The sequence below is a fragment of the Convolutriloba macropyga genome, chromosome 3 (genome assembly GCF_964194025.1).
Source record: "Convolutriloba macropyga chromosome 3, txConMacr16.3, whole genome shotgun sequence".
Classification (NCBI taxonomy): domain Eukaryota; kingdom Metazoa; phylum Xenacoelomorpha; order Acoela; family Convolutidae; genus Convolutriloba; species Convolutriloba macropyga.
This window is the reverse complement of record NC_134470.1, coordinates 4,443,158-4,465,458: the sequence shown is the minus strand read 5'-3', so window position 1 is coordinate 4,465,458 and position 22,301 is coordinate 4,443,158. Positions and strand designations below refer to the sequence as shown.

The 22,301-nt window shown below is 35.5% G+C and overlaps 1 protein-coding gene across 3 annotated transcripts; it reads right to left on the bottom strand.

Moving 5' to 3' along the window:
• Window positions 1–383: 383 nt before the first annotated feature.
• Window positions 384–21,918, bottom strand: LOC142336793 (glycerol uptake facilitator protein-like 6). Of its 3 annotated transcripts, XR_012758908.1 has the most exons (7): window positions 21,637–21,918; window positions 13,170–13,332; window positions 8,967–9,136; window positions 5,571–5,796; window positions 3,073–3,270; window positions 1,161–1,600; window positions 384–404 (listed from the first exon to the last, which is right to left on the bottom strand). XR_012758908.1 is itself a non-coding variant. In XM_075385713.1 (6 exons), exons 1-6 carry the CDS (start codon window positions 21,696–21,698, stop codon window positions 1,424–1,426), a joined length of 996 nt encoding a protein of 331 aa, XP_075241828.1. In that variant the 5' UTR covers window positions 21,699–21,918; the 3' UTR covers window positions 1,043–1,423. The 3 variants fall into 3 exon arrangements, 2 of the variants coding, with proteins under 2 accessions (XP_075241828.1, XP_075241829.1); XM_075385713.1 differs by lacking the exon at window positions 384–404 and having other exon boundaries at window positions 1,043–1,600; XM_075385714.1 differs by lacking the exons at window positions 384–404; window positions 21,637–21,918 and adding an exon at window positions 15,879–15,993 and having other exon boundaries at window positions 1,043–1,600.
• Between the last annotated feature and the right edge of the window lie 383 nt (window positions 21,919–22,301).

Sequence of the window (22,301 nt, the reverse complement as noted above, 5' to 3'; positions counted from 1 at the left end):
GATTAAAAACAGTTCACAAATGCATTTGATGCAGTTTTAAAATGATCTTTTTTGTTTTACTCCAGTCCGATTTCATGTGGGCTGATCAAAAATAGCATGTAACAGTTTAGCGGAAAAATCAAATAAGAATTAATATGCCTTTTAATGCGCTTTTGTTCGTTTTATATTTATATTAAGAGATGATTCGAATGAAACGCTCAGATGTTCATTTCGAAGAAGTTTTTCTAGATCGTCAACATGATTGAGTTTTTAAGCAAATTAGGAAATAAGGAGAGCCGGTGAGGAAAAACTAACCTTTCTATGCAGTTTCACGGACGCAGAATTTATGTTGTGTAAAGATTTTGAGCAAAATTGGTAGCGATCCCGGACGTAATCCCATGTCAATTTCAGTATACTGGGCAAATCTAATTGCAAGTGTCATTTCATTACTGTTTCAGAGCTATGATCATGTCACTTTTCACACTTGGCAGTCTAAATCCAAGTCTGATTTCAAGGTTTTATGATTATATATATAAAAATAACATTTTTAATTATCTTTGCCTCAGTAATTAGTAAGCTTTGCTATAGAAAACCAGCACCTGCAAAGAACCTTTTTTGGAGGTTGAGTTAATTTTGCAAGAAAACCATGAATATTTGGTTGCTAACTTTTGCAAAAGTGTTCTACAACAATCAATTCTCTTTAATCATTTACGTCTTATCTGCATGATTTTTTTTTTGGAGTTGAATTCTAGGATATTACCATCATGGCAGTCTTTTTCCGATTTTGAAATCAATTTTTCGGCTATTTTCCTCTCGACTTTTGAGTTTGCGAAGCAAGAAAGAGAAATAATTTGTCGTCTTTTGTGGTGCATGTTTGCATTGACTATCAACGTGTTTAACCATCTGTCTTCCACGAGCAAACTTAAACAAGACTTTTTCTCCTTAGATTACGCCCTCTCAGAGCCTAGCAAGATTTCTAAATGATGGGAGATTTGGGGTAAAATCGTCTCAAATGAATTCGTGGACTTGATCTCAAGATTTTTTCAAGAGCTAGCGTGGGCCATTTAAATATATTATGATATCAGGTTTGTTCAGTCAGTACAGACTTTTACATAACTATTACATAATTATTACATCATTTTAAGCATAATACTTTTTAATCGTTATTGTGTCATGATCACATATCCCAGTCGACGTCGAATAGCTCTCTTGAAAGATTTTGTTAGAATCTTGCAATATCTTCTACGACAATGCATCGTCTTGCAAGGTTTTTTAAGAATTTTGCAAGATCTTGCACGATAGCCATCGTCAGGGGCGATCTTCGAAAATAGAAATCCGATCTCGCCTCGGGTAGAACGGTGGTTTGTTTGATATAGTTTGATCAGTCACATTTCCGAAGTCATATTATTTAAAAAATTGTCATCACAGTCGGCATTGTAAAGTTTTAGTTCAAACCAAAGTTTTGAATCGTGCTTCTTCGTATAGAAATTGGACTTGCGGGATGGATCGTAACCGCAATTGGGGGTGGGACTTGATTCACATTGGTACTCGATCCCAAGGAATCTGGAGTGACAGTGGATCGATGTGAAGTTACGTAGCTCGTAACATCCCCAACTTCACTCTAAAAATAAAATCTGCAATTATTCTCCCAAATCATAGTAACATTGTAAATCAGCTCTGAATCATAATTTTTGCTTTATGATTATGTGCCCCCCATTCATAAATCATTTTACCCCCCCCCCCCACTATTACCCCTTACTCTTGCGTCGTTTGACCCCCATTATCTCTTAATCTTACATCGTTTTACCCCCTCCCATAAATTTACCCCCTAATCTTACATCTTTTCGAGCGGTAATTTTTTAGGGGTGTAAAAAATAACAATCCCCTTACTCCTCATTACCCACCTTACATTACATCGTTTTATCCCCTAAAATTACCCCTAATCTTACATCTTTTCACGGGGTAACTTTAGCGGAGGTAAAGTCTAACAATCCCCCCTTACTCCCTAAACATACATGGTTTCACCCCTCTAATTTTACCACATGCTCTAATTTCTTTTTGGAGGTAAAATCTAAAGACCTCACCATTACCCCCAAAATGATTTGGGGAATAATTTAGTGAGGCAAAATGGCGTAAGATGAGGAGGTAATGGGAAGTAAGGGGGAATTTTTAGATTTAATATAAGGGGAATTAGGGATGAAAGATAAGACTGTTATGGGGAATAAGGGACGAATTTTTAGACTGAACCCCCTAAAAATAATCCAAAAAAATACAAGATGAGAGGGTAATATTTTCCATTGAGGGTGTATTATATTCCATTAGATTATAATAACTAATTATACGTTCTATAATTACGGTTCATTCTTTGAAACTCGGAATTTAATTGCTCTGTAAATTCAACTAAACAAGAAAATAAACTTCATAAAAAAAATTTAAGTTGTAGTAAGTCGATCAATATAATTTTAGTTCCATTTTTTAATTAAAATTCTAAGTATCGAACTTCCACTACTTTATATGACCCTTGAAATGTTCTCTGCATTTTCCTCATTTAAGTTTTTCATCGTCCAGTGAAAAATCTTATACGATAATAAGTAAGTAATAAAGAAAGCAGTAATAATATATTTAGAATTTCTATGGCAAGTAGCCCGATCAATTTAGCACTATTGCTTCCAAGAAATGCCAAAAGTGAGCCCAAAACTTTCTTTCTTTGTTAGTTGCAAGTACTAAATGGAATTCTATGTGTACACTAGTTGAACGTGTTTCATGTAGCCCCCCCCCCCCGCCACCCCCCCCCCCCCTCCTCCTCTCACCGCAGCCTAACGAGGCTGCAATTTATACCCTCCCTCCCCAATTAAGTAACTAAACTAACTGGGATTACTAACAGAAGGGAAAGTGTTAAATATGCCCGATTGGGGAAACTGATTCTCTACGACAATTAATTTTACTAAGAATTTCTAAGAACTTCTAAAATAATTTCCATACAACTGTTTTCATTCCTACACTTGTGCAATATAACCAGCAATCATAGATGCTAGAAAAAAGTAGTGAAACTTTAAAAAAAAGTTTACTCAGGTATGTTTAACAAAACTGCACCTGCTCTGTGGCCCCACTTGTGTCGTTCGATTCCTCTGAGATCTCTGGTTCCCTTAGAAACAGAATATAGCAGAGAGAGCCCAGAACTGACCCCGAGTAGCCGGATGCCCAGTACAGCTCCAGATCAGTGAATTTACCAGCCACAACAGCAGAACCGGTGGCCCCAGCTGGATTGATACAACCGCCAGTCAACGGGGTCTGAAATTGTTCAAATTTTTCCTGAATTGTTTCTTCAATATCGCAAATTTTTGTACATTTTTACATTTTTCGATAGGGTTTTATCCTAGCTCACACCTTGATCTCAATTTTACGGATATTGTTGATCATTCAAAAATTTTTTATTTCATATAATTTTAGCTTTTTTGCTTTTATATATATATATATATATATATATATATATATATATATATATATATATATAAATTTATTACTAGCAAAAATTAGTATACTTTTAATTCCAGTTTTAATAAAATAAATAAGTGAAAAAATGATTTCACTTTACTCTTACCTGATACAAAAAAGATATTTGCAAGTATTCAAAAAGATCTTATCCCAGGTTGAGGTCCCAGCTATGATCAGAATATCCAGACTGAAGTGAGCTCTGATCAGACTATGCAGACCAAAACAACAACTGATCACACTTTCCAGACCAAAGTTAACTCTGATCAGACCAAACCCATAGCTTGTTGCAAATTACTGTGCTTTTAAGATCACACTCAAGTTCAGACTATTGTCCAGACAATAAATAGACTAAGATCAAAAGTTGGTTTTTGAACGTGACCTGAGATTATTCTGACACTATATCAGCTAATTTAACATTACTGCGCTTGAAATGGCCTCGGATCAGACTCAAGTGCTCTCGACACTGCCTCTTATCAGACTCAAGTGCGCTCAAAACGGACTCTGATCAAACTCAAGGGCGCTTGAATCGGCTTCTAACTAGACGCAAATGCACTCGAAACGGCCTCTGATCAGGTTTTATTTCGATCGAAACAGACTCTGATCAGACTAAAGTGCGCTCAAAACGGCCTCTGATCAGACCTTCCAGAAGTTCCCCATTGTAAGGAGACTAATATCAGACCTCCCCGACCAAAGTGACCGCATATCAGACTCAATCTAAACCAATTCAAGAAAAACGTATCTTCTCTCGTTTTTTGGATTGAATGGTGTTTTTCGCAAGTAAACAGATATTTCTGCGAGAAATTTAAATAAGATATTAGAGTAGTCACGCGAAATTGTGATCTACAATATTGGTCAATAGCCTTGCCTTCTTATAGAGTAAGAAAGAGAGAATCCTACTAAATATTCTGAGTACAATCCGAAAAAAAATTGAAATGAAGAAAAACGAACTCGTGTTGTTAAATAGAAAAACGTATAATTTCTGAGAACTGTTGATTGTTTTCCACCTATTCCAAAAATTTTGAAAACTCAAAATCCAAAATCTTAGAATTGAATTTGTATTTTTTTCACGGCTCTTTATGTTGTTGGACAGAATGCTATCCAGGAAAAAATACTTAAATCAGCTACGTCGAGTAACCATGGAAAACATACCATTGGCTCTCCAGAGGATCAAATGTATAAGGAAGGTACATGAAAAGCAAAACTTCTACGCATTCTTTTATAATTTTTTTCATCTAATAAAAAAAAATATTTGCAATGGCCCCGTTTTAACTTATATAATTGGCATTTATTTTCACTGCAGAAAAAAATAAACTCCCTTTGTTAGAGTTCGACTAATGAAATTTCAATAAAGTCTAGGGGAGGGGTTGATTTTTGATTGTGTAAAATTACACGATGGAGCTTCCCAGTTACAGGAAGATTAAATCCATCGATAAATTATTCTGAGGTACTTCCAGTTGACTATGTTTTCTTCATGGTTCAACAGAAACTCTTTTGCAAAACATTTTTGAGCAAGCAAGATGGTTTGCTAGTAGCGGGAATTTTTTTTCTGCGTATGTCTGCTTTTTAACATTCGAAATATAAAATAGGCAACAAGGCTAAACATTAATGAAACAAGCAATTTGAATTTTTAAGATAAATCAGTTCGTGCAATTCGGCTATATTGCCATTTTAATTGACGAAATTTGACGGCAATAGCTTTCATCGCGTTTCCACGATAAATGTGAAGCGGTTTTTCTTCAGTCAGTAAGTAGTTTCATTTACATAAATCGGAAGGCTTCAAATTTTTTATACACTACATTTTTCTTTCACTAGGGGTCTTTCCGAGTTGCAGACGGTCGAAAAGTAGCTGCTATTCAATATTTGTGCCAAAAAGAAGTCTAGCATGACATTTTGAGTTAATTAAAATACAGAGTAACATTTTGGGTAGAGGAATATCTAGCATTATTTTTTGGAATGATTAAATGTTCGCTCATAGACAAAATATTCCACACTGGGTATGTATTGGGATTTTTTTGAGGAGTTAAAGCGGCAAAGTTGACCGAATGGTCCACATAATTCTGAACGGGCGCTGGCTCGTAATAAAGGTCTGATTTTACCAGTTCGATTATGCTGAGAAACAGGACCAGTCCGACACTGATGGAGGCCATCTCGGACGGTTTACCCGTTTGTGTGTTGGTCACGCTGAGAAATGTGAGCACAATGAGGGCTGTGAATAAAGTCTCGAGGAGGTATGCCATCCCAAAAGAGGAAGCCACAGTGCACACAGCGAAGTCCCACTTGTGGATCTTCTGCTCCAAGGTGGTGAAGTTCGAAAGAGCGTTTCTGAGCACATGAAAGAGATCTGGTTGAAAGTTTATTGGGAGGGGGCAACGGTGGGATGGGGGGGGGCTCAACCTATACGAACTGCCTATTACACCATAAGCATAAGCAAAACAGTTTCTGTGAATCGCATACTTGGAGACTAGTGAGCTGAAAGGCTCTAAGAGAACTTAATGCCCGCTGGGCGCTGCGTGTTTTTGAGGACGAAAAGTCAAATGGGTTAGACGAAAAGTCGGTCAAGAGAAAAATCGCACAAAAGAAAAGATCAACTGGGCTAATATAATTGCTAAAAACTTTGTTTGAGAGCAAATAAAAAGGATTACATAAATGCGAAAAGTTGTTACGTGTGGTTGTACGGGCATTTCACAAAACTTTAGAATCCATTTTGAAAGGAAGCAAATAAAAGACAATCACGATAAGCCTTCCAAAAAACTATTCCAGGTGTTATTCGCACAAAGATAAATTTGTTTTAGTTCCCTCGTTTACTTTTTTTAAATCAAAACAAAGGCCAAATCGAATGAAGGAAGTAAAAAATTAACTGAACAAATTGAATTGGTAAAACAACATGAGGCGTCTTTGAACAAAATTTTGACTGAACAGCTGGGGGCTTTCGCGGCTTTCACTTGGCACATTAAGCAAATAGAATTCCTTTTTTGAAAATAGAACAGATCAAAAGACATAACTAAAGTTTCGAAAAATTATCATGTTTGGATTAGTAAGTGAGAATAATGATTAATTGCGGACAAGTACCTCATTTATAATATCTATCATTTCAATTTTTGATTCCGATATTTTTTGCAGAATTATTACTCAATAAACTTCATTTGATCCTAATTGCAATTTGTTCTCTTAAATTGATTGTCAATCTCAAAACTATTCAAAACTATTAAATTAATCAAACTTGTCTTTTTCAGTCTCTTCTTTTTTTGGTTAGTGGTTCAAGGCAAGTTGCTGTCGCGGTCTTCAAACTTGTCCTCACTACCAATGGTTCCTTTCTCAAAACAGAAATTTTTCCCCCACAATCGGGAAAGTTTTCGAATCTGTGTCCAGCATAGAAAGGGGAAAATTTTTCGATAAAAAATCTATGCCCAGGATCTCATCAATTCTCGCGGAACAAGCACAGCGAACAGCCTCTCTGATCAGCTTGCCGGAAACGAAACGAAGAAAGAAAAAATATCAAATCTTCCTCTGTTAGTACAGGAAAAATATTTTTTCTATCGACCAAATATCTATCATTTATTGCATAAAAATTCCTCAATTTCCTTTTTAGAAAATATATTTATAATTATTGTAGAAAATTCTCTGATTTTTTTTCTCTAAATTCATTTCTTCGGTAATTGCTGAAAACTCATTCATTTTCTTTTTTCAAAATTTTTTCAGTCGTTTTCCAAAAATTTTGCTTTTTTCTTTACAAATTTAATTCTTCAATGTTTACAGAAAAATCCCTTAATTTTGATTCAATGTTTGCAATAAACAAATTCTTGGTTTGGAGCCAATTTCAACTGTGTGAGACACGCAGCGCAAATCCGTGTTTAATCTGCGGATTAATTTATGTTCATCTGTTTCTTCCCGTCTTTCTAATCTCAGGTTTTCATGTTTTTGCATTATGCTTTCCTTGTTTGATCAAAAACACGATGATACTTTGTCAAATCTAGTTTTATTTTAGGCCTATTCGTTTAAAAGCTTCTTGAAAAAGTGAACACTGCTTCCAGTTCATAACGAGCAAAATAAGATCCCAATTTATATGCAATTAACCGCTCAAAAGTTTGTGAATGGCGCTTTCGACGAACATGCTTCGTAGTGAAAAGCACATTTTACAGTTCAACTTCCAGTTGAAAACTAAAAAACACTGATTGGAATTACCATATAGGGCAGCACCTTTTGATTCACGAAGTTTGAAAGTTTGTTTTGCTTACACACATAATGTTCTAATACAGAAAAAAAGAATTTCTTGATAAAAGACAAATTTTACTCAAATGGTTAGGATCAGTAGAAGCTCATAGTGCTGAGATTTTCATTCTCATTGTATTAACAGGATTTAATACCAAAAACACTTTCTGTACCGACTGCCAACTTCGGTACTCCACCTCTTCTCCCACTGCGACCTCTGTCAATTATTTCTCGGACCTTTCTTTTTGAATTGGAATCAGATTTATTCATCTTAATGAAAAACATTTGCACTAATTTTTTGTAAGTTTTTAATTGGTAAGAGGAATATTTTGTATAATTAGCAATTCTTAGCCGTAAAAATTTTGTTTTCATCGCATTTCTCACAAGTTTAAGCACGTTTTAGCTTTGAAACCTGGACACGGGAAGTGACAGCTTTTAACCGTTTCTGATCGTACAAATCGGTGCGTTTGAATCTCCTAAACATTTAGTCCATTCTTTAAAATTAAATATTAGCAAGTTCTTTTAAAAATTTCAATAAGTTCGCAACACGGTCTTGATCTTCTTTTTGCCCCATTGATCAATGATTTCTTATCGTATAAGATCTTATAAAAATCTCCCAAAACTTCAATAATATAAATTTAAGTGGTTGTATCTTCTTATCTGACCTGATAGGATGATAATCAGATTTTACAGAAAATAATTTTGTCATATCAGATCACAAAATATAAAAATTATAGAGAGAGATTTGTTTATGCTATTAATCGTCTCATCAGACCATAGAGGTGATAAAATTTCATCCTGTGAGTGTTAACCCTTACCTCAATTTTATCCCCATTACCTCACATGTTACTCTATTCTTCACTCACCCGCTCACTTGTTTAGAGATCTCACGAACAATCAATATCTGTTCAAGATTTGTCAACATTTAAAAAACAGATTTATTCACGCAAAGATATTTTCACTTTTATTTTAGGAACTCTTAGAAAAAGCAAGATCATTCAAGAAATTTTGTTTCTTGTTGGTGGGCTGATATCTTGTTGCCAGGAGTTTTTAATGTGCGGATAAGTGGGCTCAAAGAGGGGGGGGGGGACTCTCGAGCGCACAAATTTTGGTTTGGAACGCACTAAAATCTGGTCATATGTGATTTTGAACGCACAAAAATCTTGACAGAGGTAATTTCCGTCTGGGATTTCCGTCTGGGCGGTCTGGAAAGAGACATGTTTTGTCTGGAACGCTCTGGACTTACAGACTTTCAGTCTGGGACCTCAATCTGGGTTGCTTACTGTTTATTGAAGTCATTGATGACAGCATTAGCTATATACACCCCAGTGATGGCGCCCACTGTTTGAGCTATGGTATACATGACACATGTAACAACCGAAACTCTCCCACAAAGCAAGAACCCAAATGTCACTGCATTGTTCATATGAGCCCCACTTACTCTTCCAAATGCCTACAAAACACAAAAAATTACACAACGTGCGCACCTGAAAAATCGCCCGCTAGATTAACCGTAGCCGGGTGTTGGGTACAGTTTTTGGCTCAAACGAACATAACAAGCGAGCCATATGCAGAGCGTGTAAGCTGAATGCGCAGAATTCAATTAACAAATGCGCGCAAAAAACGTTCCTATGAGGAATGGTCAAATTCGCGACCCGGGTTGAGAACCATATCTAAAACCAGTGCTCGGAACCACGACATCTACGATAAGTTTACGCAAGATCTTGGATTTCCGCGAAACTATTTGCAAGTGTAATTTAACCAATTTTGAATTCTAAAACTATATAAGGTTCCACGGTGCAGAGTTTTGCTATTTTGCCAAGATTTTCATTAACTATTTTTATGCTGTGTATAAAGATCCGATATGAAATCTTTGGGTTCTTTGAGCACTCATACACCACTATTATAGCACTTTATAGGAATTTAAACAATTCATGGTTACGCGATCATATCTGGTTCTGGTATGGTCTTCTTGTTGAAAATGATGTTGCTCAGATTTTGTATATAATTCCTATATCGTATCCAAGAATCCAAGATGACATTTTTGTGTTTTTGTGCAAACACTCATATATAGCACTTCGAACATTCCAAGTTCTTACTTAAGATATAGTTCTTACTTGAGTTCTTTGTCCCTTGTGATTAATAATAATTAATAATTGTGGTTTCTGCGAAACCGCAGCGGAACAGCATTAGGCCTACAGTAGCCTGTTCTCAGCTGCGCTTTTTTATTATTCCCCACATTTCAGACTGTTCTTTTTATGAGCAGCATTGCTCTTTTTTGGTGACTTTAGCCACTTTTTTTGCGTCTGAAACGTGGTATTGGTCAGGCTATGGTCAACCTGAAGCTATGGTTAAGTAAGAGCTCATCCTCACACAGACAGCTTCACGGAGGCAGGGGATTGAACTCTCGGTCATTGGCGTGTGCACCACACACCTTACCTCTCGGCTATCACGCCACATTGTTGCATGAACCATCACATTACAAACTCGTGATTAATCTATTAAAATTATCATTTAAAGTTCCTAGAGTATATGGATTTATCAGTAACGATGACCCAGATCATAGATAATTTCAATTGTTCTTATAGCTATTGTTGCACAGAATTCAGAAACCAGAACTGGTCGAATTTTTTTGGTTTATTGTTGGTTTTTTTAGATTATATTATTTACCATTAATGAGTTTCTATTAAATTCCACCCACTTCTTGTGTCTATGCGAATTTCAGTTTATGTTTAGATTGATCAGTATTTTTGCGACTGTTAAGTCACTTTTTTGTGACTGTTAGATCACATAAAATTTCAAAATACTTTTTACTTTGTTATCAGAACTGCTGCACAGGTATTATCTTTATTCGGCCAATTTTACACAGTTTATCCGATCAATTTTAGTCGTCGATGGTGATCTTTACTAAACAAAAAAATTAAATGTGCTCATAGATTTAAACAAATGTGCTCATAGATTCATTGCATACAAGTAAATCAATCGGTCCCTCAAAATTACCAACAGGGGCAATAAAAGACGCTAAATCAGCGCTAGCGGCACCACTATGTTATCTCATTAATCATTTCATTACAGAAGGAAAATTTCCAGAAGATGTTAAAAAAGCGTGTGTTACTCCACTTTTCAAAAACGGGGAATACCGAAGACTCACTCAATTATAGACCTATTTCTGTCACTTCTGCTTCGTCACAAAATTTTGAAAAGGCGTTCAGTTAACATTTCACTCTAAGTTTCCTAGAAAGGGAGCAATTTTTGTCAATTAGTCAAATTGGTCATAGAAAACAAATTTCAACAGTTGATGTTATCCTGAAATCGAAAGAACAAATAAGAATAAAACTCAACAAAAAATGTTACAGGTGCGTTTTTAAATCTTTCAAAGACTTTTGATTTTATAAACCACAAAGTAATTTCACGGAGACTTGAAAATATGGGTTTTGACGAACATGCTACCAAATTAATAGCGATTTATTTGATTGAAAGAACGCAAAAAATTGTCCTATATGGAATGGAATCAGATTGGATAAATTTAAAAGAGAAGTTCAACAAGGTACTATCTTAGGACCTCTATCATTTAACATTTACGTCAACGATTTAGCAAAGATTGTAGAAAAGGATTACACGGTTGTCCAGTATGCAGACAACAATTTTCCTTTTGCATCCAAAACTGATGAAATATCGTCAAAAACAAAACTTCAACATAACATCTGAAAAAAGATCGATTTTGTCGAAAGTCTCAGTTAATGGCGAACAAACAAAAAACAGAACATATTGTGTTCAGCACCAGGAAGAGGTTAACAAATACTGCACTGAGTGTCGGCAATGAAAAAATAGCAGAAGTAAATAGTGTGAAGTATCTTGCGTAATTATTGATAGCAAAATAAAATTTGATGGCATGAAGTGAGAAGATTCTTCAGAGAATTGCTTGGGGAATAAAAGTTTTGAATACACTTAGTAAAAAATTAACAGAGGAAACAAAAATTTTATTGTTTATTGCAACAGTAAAAAGTCATTTACATTATTCCGCTTTAATATTGATAGGGTTGCAAAAGTCATTACTCGCAACTTTAGAAAAACAATTGAATTGGGGAATAAAATCTATTTTTAATAAGAGAAAATACTATCGGTCCACAGATCTTAAACATCGCAACGAAATATTGCCAGTTTTCCTTCCCGTGAAATATGATTGGTCAAAATTTTTTCTTCGCTTAATCAGCAACGATCTTCCCGCATATAAAATTGAATCTCTCTCTACCATGAGAATAAAACAACATGACAGGTCAAAAAAATAACGTTAGATATATGAAAAAACAATCAGTTGTTAACTAATTCTTTTATTGCACGAGCCATTCCTTTTTATAATAGTCTGCCTTCTAATATTAGACTGAAAACAACATCGAAAGTTCCCAAAAGTAACTGATATGAAAGATGACATTGAGAGCATTAGAATTTAATTTTTTAAATATTCATGATGTACGTATAAATCTGTGAGAACACTTTATGCTTTCATTATAGGCCATTTTTTTTACGAATGTAAGGTCAAATTTTTAGTTTAGTAATTTAACGCTTTTATAATTTTACATAATTTTATATTCTTAACTTTACATTGCCTCTTTTACCATTTGCATTTTATTCTTATTTGTATCAGAGGAAATTAACAATGCTCTTTTTTAAGAAAGGTATGAATGAGAGCGGATTTTTTTGCAATGTAATGCTTTTTTTTCATCGACTGCCTTTTTTGGTATATAATTGACTCTTTGACAACATTTTTGTAAATCTATTTTGGCCGAATTTCTGGCTTTTTGTCTTTATGCTTGTTTGGCTCCAAAACGTCCCCATCATTTAACACTTTCTTAGCTCAATCTCTATTTTGTTTCCAATGTTTTCAATCAATTGGTACATAAGAAAGATAATGATGAAGAAAAAAGTGGAAAAAAATATTGCAATCGTCTGCGTCTTTTGTGGATTATGTTATGAAAGATTTATCGGGTTTGTTAGGTTAAAATTGGAAGTCAACACGAGCTAAATCCCAACTAACTTTAAGTCAATTTTTGTACTTTTTGTCTATTCTTTTTCGGATTGCGTTCATCTTTTGCATTGAACACAGCTGATAAAATGTTGTTTTTGCAAATCGTTGGGGCATAATTTCTGTGACAGAATAAGAAATTTAGAAGATGCTTAAACTAGTGAAAGTTAAAATAGTTAAATTAGTAAGATAGAGAATTTTTAAACCTGGCACCTTCCCTATTTTTGTTGGTTCTTCGGTTTTGGGGGAAACAATCAGTATATGTTTTTTCTCTTAAGTAATCGCCAGCAGCTTCTGTGGTTTCTGGCCAATTTATACAATAAGTGGGAACTTTCTACAACTACCAAGGGGTACCTTATTCAAACAAGTTGATTATTTTGACAGAAAACACGATCAAAATGTTTTCACCCCGGCGATCCGGGCACAATAAATCGATTCTATATTATTAAAAATGTCACGTCACCTGCATCAGAACCATTCTAGCGGATGCTAGTCCTACGGCTACGTAGAGAGTGTTTGGTGCCTCAGCTGTGATCATAGTGGTCAACAGGAACACAGCTGTTGCAATCCATTCGCTTATGAAGCCTTTCCACAGTTTCCAAGTGCGGAAATCCTTCCAACTAACACTAAAATTGCAAAATGTTAATAAAGCATCGTTTTTGTAACAGATTCAAATTGGATTTTGAGCAGAACTCTTCGAAAACACCAACTGGGAAAATTCAGAATGAAAAGGGTCAAGACTTCATCGCAATATGAAGTACGAAATGCGATGATGATAAAATTTTACCACAGGTACACACGCACACCCAATCACACACACAGACACACACACACACACACACACACACACACACACACACACACACACACACACACACGTTAACGATGTACGCGTTAAACTGGTCAATTGCTTGGAAAAAACTTTTTGCAAGAACAGTGCAAGAACAAATTTTATGCAGCATTTTTGTGGCGGCGAGGTTTTGTTTTTGATTTAATCCGAGAAATTGAAATTTATTTTTTAAACAAAGAAAAAAAATTGAGAATTCATTAGAAAAAAATTCTTAAAAATCTTTATGCCTTACCCTGGGTGAGAATCTAAACCGAGCCGCAATGCGGTCCTCGATTCAAAACAGGTGAGGGTTAGACGGACTCGGGTCACGGATAAAGCGACTCAGAAACTACAGACTGAAGATCAGTTCTGGATCACACCGAACAGACTTTGGTTACTCTGTGAAAAATTAAACAGATAGAAACTGGGTACGGGCCATACGGAATCGGGCAACCAAAAGTTTGTCTAGATTATGAGCTCGTTCGATCCGGAGCCCTCTGTTCGTGGCTCAAAGCCGTCTGAGTCAAGCATGACTAGTGTTGACTACCCTCCTTGGCCAACTAACCTTTGATCATAGCACTTAAGAGAGCGCAATCGGGCGACTCAAATTTGAATTATTTTGTTCTGGCAATCCTAGGTTAACACCCCCTGTATGTCAATTCAGAACCACTCAAGATCAAAAACTTTTATGGAAATTAAATAGTCCATATATTGGGTTCTATGATACCACAATGCGCGAAAAGAGCGAGTCTCTTAATTGCGAATATCTCACAGAATTTTGGTTTATCCCTAAGAAACAAATGTGAACAGTCATGTCAATTCACTAGCCGAAAGCGAATGGTTATCTTGCAAGATCTTGCAAGATAACCATTCGTCTTTCAAGAATCTTGCAAGGTACCTATTTGTCTTCCAAGACTGTTGCAAGATAATCATTTGTCTTGTAAGAATCTTGAAAGAGAACCATTTTTCTCGCAAGAATCTTACAATATAACCATTTGCCTTGCAATAATTTTGAAAGATAACCATTTGTCTTGCAAGAATCTTGAAAGATAACCATTTGCATTGCAAGAATCTTGAAAGATAACCATTTGCATTGCAAGAATCTTGAAGGATAACCACTCATCTTGCAAGAATCTTGAAAGATTACCATTTGTCTTGCAAGAATCTTGAATGATAACCACTGTCTTGCAAGAATCTTGAAAAATAACCATTTGCATTGCAAGAATCTTGAATGATAACCATTCATCTTGCAAGAATCTTGAAAGATTACCATTTGTCTTGCAAGAATCTTGAAAGATAACCACTGTCTTGCAAGAATCTTGAAAGATAACCATTTGTCTTGCAAGAATCTTGAAAGATATCCACTGTCTTGCAAGAATCTTGAAAGATAACCCTTTGTCTTGCAAGAATCTTGAAAGATAACCACTGTCTTGCAAGAATCTTGAAAGCGAACCATTTGTCTCGCAAGATTCTTGCAATATAATCATTTGTCTTGCAATAATCTTGAAAGATAACCATTTGCATTGCAGTAATCTTGAAAGATAACCATTTGCATTGCAAGAATCTTGAATGATAACCATTCATCTTGCAAGAATCTTGAAAGATTACCATTTGTCTTGCAAGAATCTTGAAAGATAACCACTGTCTTGCAAGAATCTTGAAAGATTAGCATTTGTCTTGCAAGAATCTTGTAAGATAACCAACTTCTTGCAAGAATCTTGAAAGATAACTATTTGGTTTGCAAGAATCTTGAAATATAACCATTTGTCTTGCAATATAACCATTTTAAGCGCAAAAAACCGTCCTACATCCTAATCTGACCTAGTCTTAGACTGAAAACTCTTGAAAATGACGGATTAGCTCTCAGTTAGTGTAAGTTATTCAGTAATGTCATTCCAGCTGATGTGTGTTGTTGCGTGAAACGCACGACAGAGGGTTTCCCGTGTTGAAAAATAGCGACAAAACCGACGCATGAAGCATTGTTTTTTGTCGTTTTTTTGTCGATTTTGTCGGTTTTTATGCAGGAACTGACGATTTTTTTCGTTTTTTTCGCTATCGTCGAGAGTTTATTAGGAATTGCCAGTTTTCTTATGTTCCAATCCGACGATATTCTCAACACGGTTTACGTATAAAATCTCTTAATTCACTGCTATTAATCTTAAAATCTTTTTTTCTCCGTATAGGTAACCATCTGATTTTTTTGCAGTGGCCTGAATAGTAACTGCAGTCTTGCCATTTAAATGAGAACCAGTTCAACGATGCCCAATGAAGCTTACCCTAATTTTGTTTTTCCCAGTTTATGATTATGTTTGAGAATCAGTTTATTTGTATATGTTTGATTACCTGTCGCAACAGTCATAAAGGGTTGTCGTCAGAAGTGAACTTTGCAAAGTGACAAAACTATTTCAACTATTTCAAGTCGTATTTGTTCTGGTTCCAATTGTGTTTAAGTACAAATTTGTTACGAGAAGTTTTGCGTATAAGCAAATTATGACGTTTCGTCAAAATGTCAATGAAACCTAGATGCTATCTTGAATTGGAACTACAATCATTCTGAATCTAACATGCTTTGCACTTTTGTTTTTAAAGCCTTTTTCCTTTTTAAATCTACACACTGGTCATCAATGAAAAATGGATAAAAATGGTAAAAAGATGAGGTGAAAATTATTCAACTTTATTTACAACAATCTTTTTTGAGTTTTGAAGAACTCTTTAATATTCTACAATTAATTGAAATTTTTATTGAACTATAAGGAAAAGTGAAATATTAAATACTTCGCCAAAAAATGTGACTTTTATACATTAGAGTATATGTGTCTTTTATCATGCATTCGAACAGATATTTCCTTCTACAACCTACGTGAACAAAGCTTTTGTTTTATAATTATACGCTCCGAGTTTGGTCCATTTTTATAACCACAAGCGCAAGCGATTCCGTGTAACTATTCCCTGCGACTGAAATCATTAAAAAAACGCAATTACTTATAGATATGCTATCTGAGAATGAATCACTTACAATAAAGCAAGCACATACAGATTTTCGAGATTTTTTTGTGTTATTGCCGCAAACACTGTTTACGAAAGACTGCAGAAATCTCTGCTATAATTTTGCTTGAATTCTGCTACAAAAAGAGTTTCAATTGTGAGTTCTCAAAACTTACTCAAACTTTCGATTGTTGCATTGCTCAATTTCATGTTTGTCAGGAAATGGCGGCGGTTTGTTTTATTTAGATACTTTATCTATGAGTGGCAGTTGAATTATAAAAAAATTTTAATCATTTTTCTCATCCAATAGAAGATAATAAATTTTCACATAATAGGGTCACAACTTTATAAAAATTGTTGCCTATGATATAATGGTTAATTTTCATATAATTTGACACCACTAAGTAAAAATGATTCTTTTTTCCTTTTTGTAGAATTGAGCCGTTAGATTTTGAAATACTCTTATGTAGAGCAATAACATAAGTTGTTGACTCACAGACTTTGTTCTTGGTTAAGAAAAGATTCTTGAGTAAAGGTCTCTAGTTCATAAAACCCTTTAAATTAAATTTCATTAGGAACTGATGTGATCGTCCATTGTCCGCTAGAAGACTCAATCAATTCAGGTAGTTTTCTACCTTTTGGTTGGCAAGATTTCCATTCCCAAATTTGCTCAAAAACTGCGAGTCATTTTATTTGAACAAAAATTTATTTAAGCCCCGGACTGAACTAAATTCGCATTAGAAAAATATTTGAAATAGATTATGGAAGGAACTTTCTCTTCTTCAAGTTAACTATTACAAACCACAGCTCACAAATCATTTCGAGGTAAACAAATCATCTTTATTTTAAATGTTTCAAATTAAAATTTTGCCTATTGTTTTAATTCCTGTAATTTACCGAAGTCTAATTTTTTTTTACTTTTTGCTTGTTTTTTAAGGCAGAGAGCAATTATATTCATGTGATATAGTTATGGCTGTTCCTGCTGTTATCTGCTTTATTAAAACAATGTACAGCTTTTCCAGTATGTGCTACAATTGCAAGACAGTTCCCGAGTGCATATGTTGATTTTGGGAAAAAAATTATGGACAATAATCCGTATTATCTCCAGAATGCGATTTTCAAGTCCTGCCCGTTGACGAATATCAGTATGTTTCGCGATTTGACTTACTCTTCGGCTTGTTCTAAGCAAAATTTCATTTTGTCCTCTCCCAATGAGTCTCTTCGGCATTTTGAAATCTTCATGTTGTCAGCAGTTGTTCATAGTCTATAACTTCAGGCAGTGTCACATCAGAGTTTTTGTTCGACCAGTTTCATAAAACGTAAAGCATCCGTGAGTTGGAAAAACTTCGTCAACGGAAGGATATTCAAGAGCTCCAATTGATTGATGTATCTAGTATCTCTGTTCCCAGCGACCCATTTCACAATGTTAACGCTGGATTGCATTGAGCTCATTTTCGACAGTTACACAAAGCGGAAGCGATGAAGAAGAACTGGAAGTAAAGGCGATTTGAGCAATTTCTACGTGCTAGGCTTAACTCTCATTCTTATACCGGATTGCAAATTTCTGAGTAGCATACAGAGAACTCGATTGGCCTTGCAAAATCAGAAATCCACTAGATGTTTCCTTGAAAGGTCTGTGTTGACAGTGAATCCTAATTCCTTGATTCCAGTCTTAAGTTTGAGTCTGTTACACTGAGTTTTTAGATCAGGATTGAGCTTCTTGAAACTCAACCGGGGCACAGTTTTCTACGGCTACGTGCAATTTTCTCCTGCCTCGCCCTTTTTTCTACTACATGTAGATCATTTTTGAATTTCCAGAAAGCATTTAACATAGTCAGCAGTCAGAGATTGTCCGCAAAATGAGGCTTCTGTGAAAACAAGCATTTCGGGAAGATCGTTGACAAAAATGCAGAAAAGAAGGGAACCGAGAAGAACACCATGCCGTACTCCAAACGAACATCTAGATTCTGGACACATGTTGGCCACTCGTACGTACTATTTTCTGTCTATGAGACATTCGCGGAGAATTTTCAGCAGCCAGCTACTAACACCAATACTGGCAATCTTCCTCAAATGTTCGAAGTGAGCAACCCTATCAAAAGCTTTCCGCAAATGTGTGTAAGCAGCTACTATTTCAGATTCACTTTAACTGTCAACCGCATAACAGATCGACTGCAAGAATTTCAGCATGTTGGCCCAAATTGTTTCCCATTTACAAAACCGTGCTCTTGTTGGCAAAAAAATCACAAAATGTTTGTAGAGACAAGTGCATATATATTTCTCAAAGATTTTGCTAGATATGTTGAGTATGAAACATCTATGTATTTCTCAACCAGTTGGTGATCACCATATTTGAAAATTTTGGTTTTAGCTGCTTTTTTTTCAGCTCCTACCAATCTGGCGCATGCGTTTTATATTTCGAACACCGTATTCAACGCAGAACTGATATGTCAAGATGTTCAATGCAGGTTTGCTGATGGTATGCCGTCCAGTCCAAGCGACTTGGTCACGTGCAGAGACAATAAAATTTTGGAGATGTGTCACTTTGAGGTACAGTAATATGTCAAGGTTGGATTGTCCGTTTGAATGTCTCCATTAATGAAATCTGTTTTTATAGTAAACAATGAGAGAAAGTACGACATGAGTGATTGGCGATTTTTCTGCGCATCAGAGCAAACTTTTCGATGAGAGGCGAAAAAAATCAAGGACATGATCAGTTGTGTTTTTCAATATTCGCAAGGCATTTTGGCTTGAAAAAGATTTGTCAGGAGATAGTTGTTGGTGTCATAGATTTCAACATGTCCAAAGCAGTGAAAGATCTCGATTCAAAATTATGCTTCAAGCAATATGATGTAGACAGCAATCGCTAATTTCCTTGTTCTTTCAACAATGACGAGAGTTGTCGCATTCAGTTAAGAGATCTTCTGAAATCACAGTCGAACCACTTGCCAATGAAAGTAATCGGAGAGATACAATTTCACATGATCTTTATACAGCTCACGATTTTTAATTTTCCATTTCTCGATTGGGATACCTGTATGAAAAAACTGTCTACGCATCTTCGAGGCTTGGCTTACTTTTATTTTTTTGTTTTTGAACAAAGCTGATAGAACAAATTATCGTTTTCAATAGCTTCGTGGTTCCTTCTGTATAGTGCTCTGACTAGTCTTGTGTTAAACAGGTGTTACAGCATCACCGGCACAGTTCTTGGTTTTCTTGCCATCTTTGTCTAATTTTCCCATTTGCTTTATGTTCTTCATTTCTGGCTTCACGTCAATCAGAACCGATTTTTCATTTTTGTTTCTGTGGTTGGGACAAAATTTCCATGTTTTGTTTTTGATGGGTCTGCCCTGACCATTTTCACTCGAAAACAAACTTCCGGGTTGTGATGATCCCTAGCTTTCATTTGCTGTTTCATCGGTTTCTCAAAAACTCAGGTAGATTTCTCCTCAGACACTAAAGTGGAATAGGTCTCATCGACCTTCCCGCAGGTAATTTGTACAGCATTTCTGACTTCCTCGTTGACAAAATTTGTCCGTCTCTGCTCCACGTTTTTCAACTTCTCTCCTAGCTTCGCGGTCAACTTCTCACTTAATTTCTCAATCACTGAGGTCAGTGCTTTCCCGTACCGAACTCCAAGCAGTGTTAATCAGTACTGGGCAGTTATAAATGCAAGTCTCCCATGTAATATAATTTTCTCGCTTTCTCGCTTGAAATTTGCTTCTTTCAAGCGTATTAAAACCGCGCAAAAGACATTCATTCATCAGTCAAGGTCGCGCAGTAAGAAGGACAAAGACCTAAGGAGATGGAGATCGACGGTGCGATCCCCGTATGGACCTTTATTTTCGCACTTGCATTTAGACTTGCCAAGTCTGACAAGTCTTAAATGTGTTATGGTCATAGCTCTGAATCAGTACTGATATCTAGACTTGAAATTAGACTTGCCCAGTGCTGATATTGACTTGGCGTTAAGTACGGGTTACTTTGAATAAAATTGCCACGATCATTGTTTTCAACACATTTGTTGCAGTGCGATATTGCACTGATATAGACTTCGCAGATTTCATTGATCGCGACATGCGACAGGTCTTTTCTATCACGATTCAATTGCAGTTGTGCGTTGCACCGAACACATTGATGGACTTTTTCATTCCGTTTTGTTGTGTTTTTTTCTGCATCTTTTGTAATGGTATTGGTATGGAATGCTCTGGGGGAACAAAGGAGGGAAAAAGGAAAAATCTCTTTCTGATAACAATAGGGCCTGTACAAGAAGAATCAAAGCTAATAACTTGGTGGTTCTTAATGATACGTTTGAGTACATAGTTGGTTCTTCTGGGATTAAAAGACAACTTTAAGGCGCTATTTTTCGTTTACAACGGCTTCTTGAAAACGCCTCGAAAAACGCTTTGAAAACGCCAACATTAAGGCCTTTAAAAATTTTGTAATTTTTTTTTGTTTAAATTTCTATTATCACTTTGAGTTGCTTTACATAGTAGGCTTAAAGGCTTAAATGTATACATTTGTGGAATTTTGGAACTCTGGTCTTCATCTTCAAAAGATCTTCATACCCAAAAAATTTCTTTTTTGTCTGGAGAACTCACAAAAGTTCTTGCGTTCAAAACTGCCTACGTTCAGACTACCGTGTGTTCAGAAAAACCTTATTTGTTGATTTTCCTTTTTCCAATTTTTCCAATTTGTGTAATTTTGAATGCACGACGCCCCTCTGCCGCTTTCATCTGGGCGTGGAAACAGCTACTTTCAGTCTGGCGCATCAACTTGGGATAACGCCTGTTTTGAATGTTTTTGGCAATTTCTCAAAATTATTCTTGTTTTTCTCACACTTTTTGGGTTTTCTCCTGGAAATTTAGATTTCACGACTCTTAAGTTTGACATCGTGTATCTTCAGTCAAATTGAGACACAAAAATGGCTTTTCAAATCCCAATAGATGAAAAATTACAAAAATCTGGAAATAAATCACGATGGATTGTAAATTTTATCTTCTACTACTTCAGTTTAGTAAAAATCACAATCGACGACTAAAATTGGCCGAATAAACTAAGGATATACCTGTGTGCAGTGGTTCTAACAAAATAAAAAATATACTGAACTTTTAACCTGTTGTAAAGTCTCCGAAAGTTGCTAGTCACGAATGTTACAGCGGAACAGCCTTCAGCCATTGTAGAATTGAGGCGCCAAATTTGATATGAGGAAAAGTTTTAATTTCATCCCTTTATATATATAATATAATGTCGACATTAGTGGCAAAATGAAATCGAGGCAAAACTTGAATTTTTTGAATAGCTTCAATTGCGTAGGTTTTAGTTTGTAATAACTAGCACAAACAAATAAATAAAATAATATTAGAACTGGGCTCTCCGCCTATAATATAAAAGGTTATCTTGTTTCATATGATCAGCCAATTAAATGGTAGCTTTCATAAATTATGTTTACCAAATTAAATCATGTTTCAATGAGCACGCAATCGAAAGTAACTATTAGTTCTAAGCATTAGTTCCAACTCAAATAAACGAATTTAAACATTCCAAATTTTAATGATGCCAAGCAACATTGACGATACGTCATTTGACCTTATGTTGTAGCCCGTACCTAACTTTCAGAGTAATTCAGTACTGTATCAGAAAGATTTTCAGAAACAATTCAGTACTGATTCAGAGTCTGTTCATGTCACATTTGGCTCTGAAATTCTCTGATTCAGACTCTGATTATTTTCTGATTCAAACTCGGAATCAGACTCTGAATTATTCTGATTCAGACTTTGA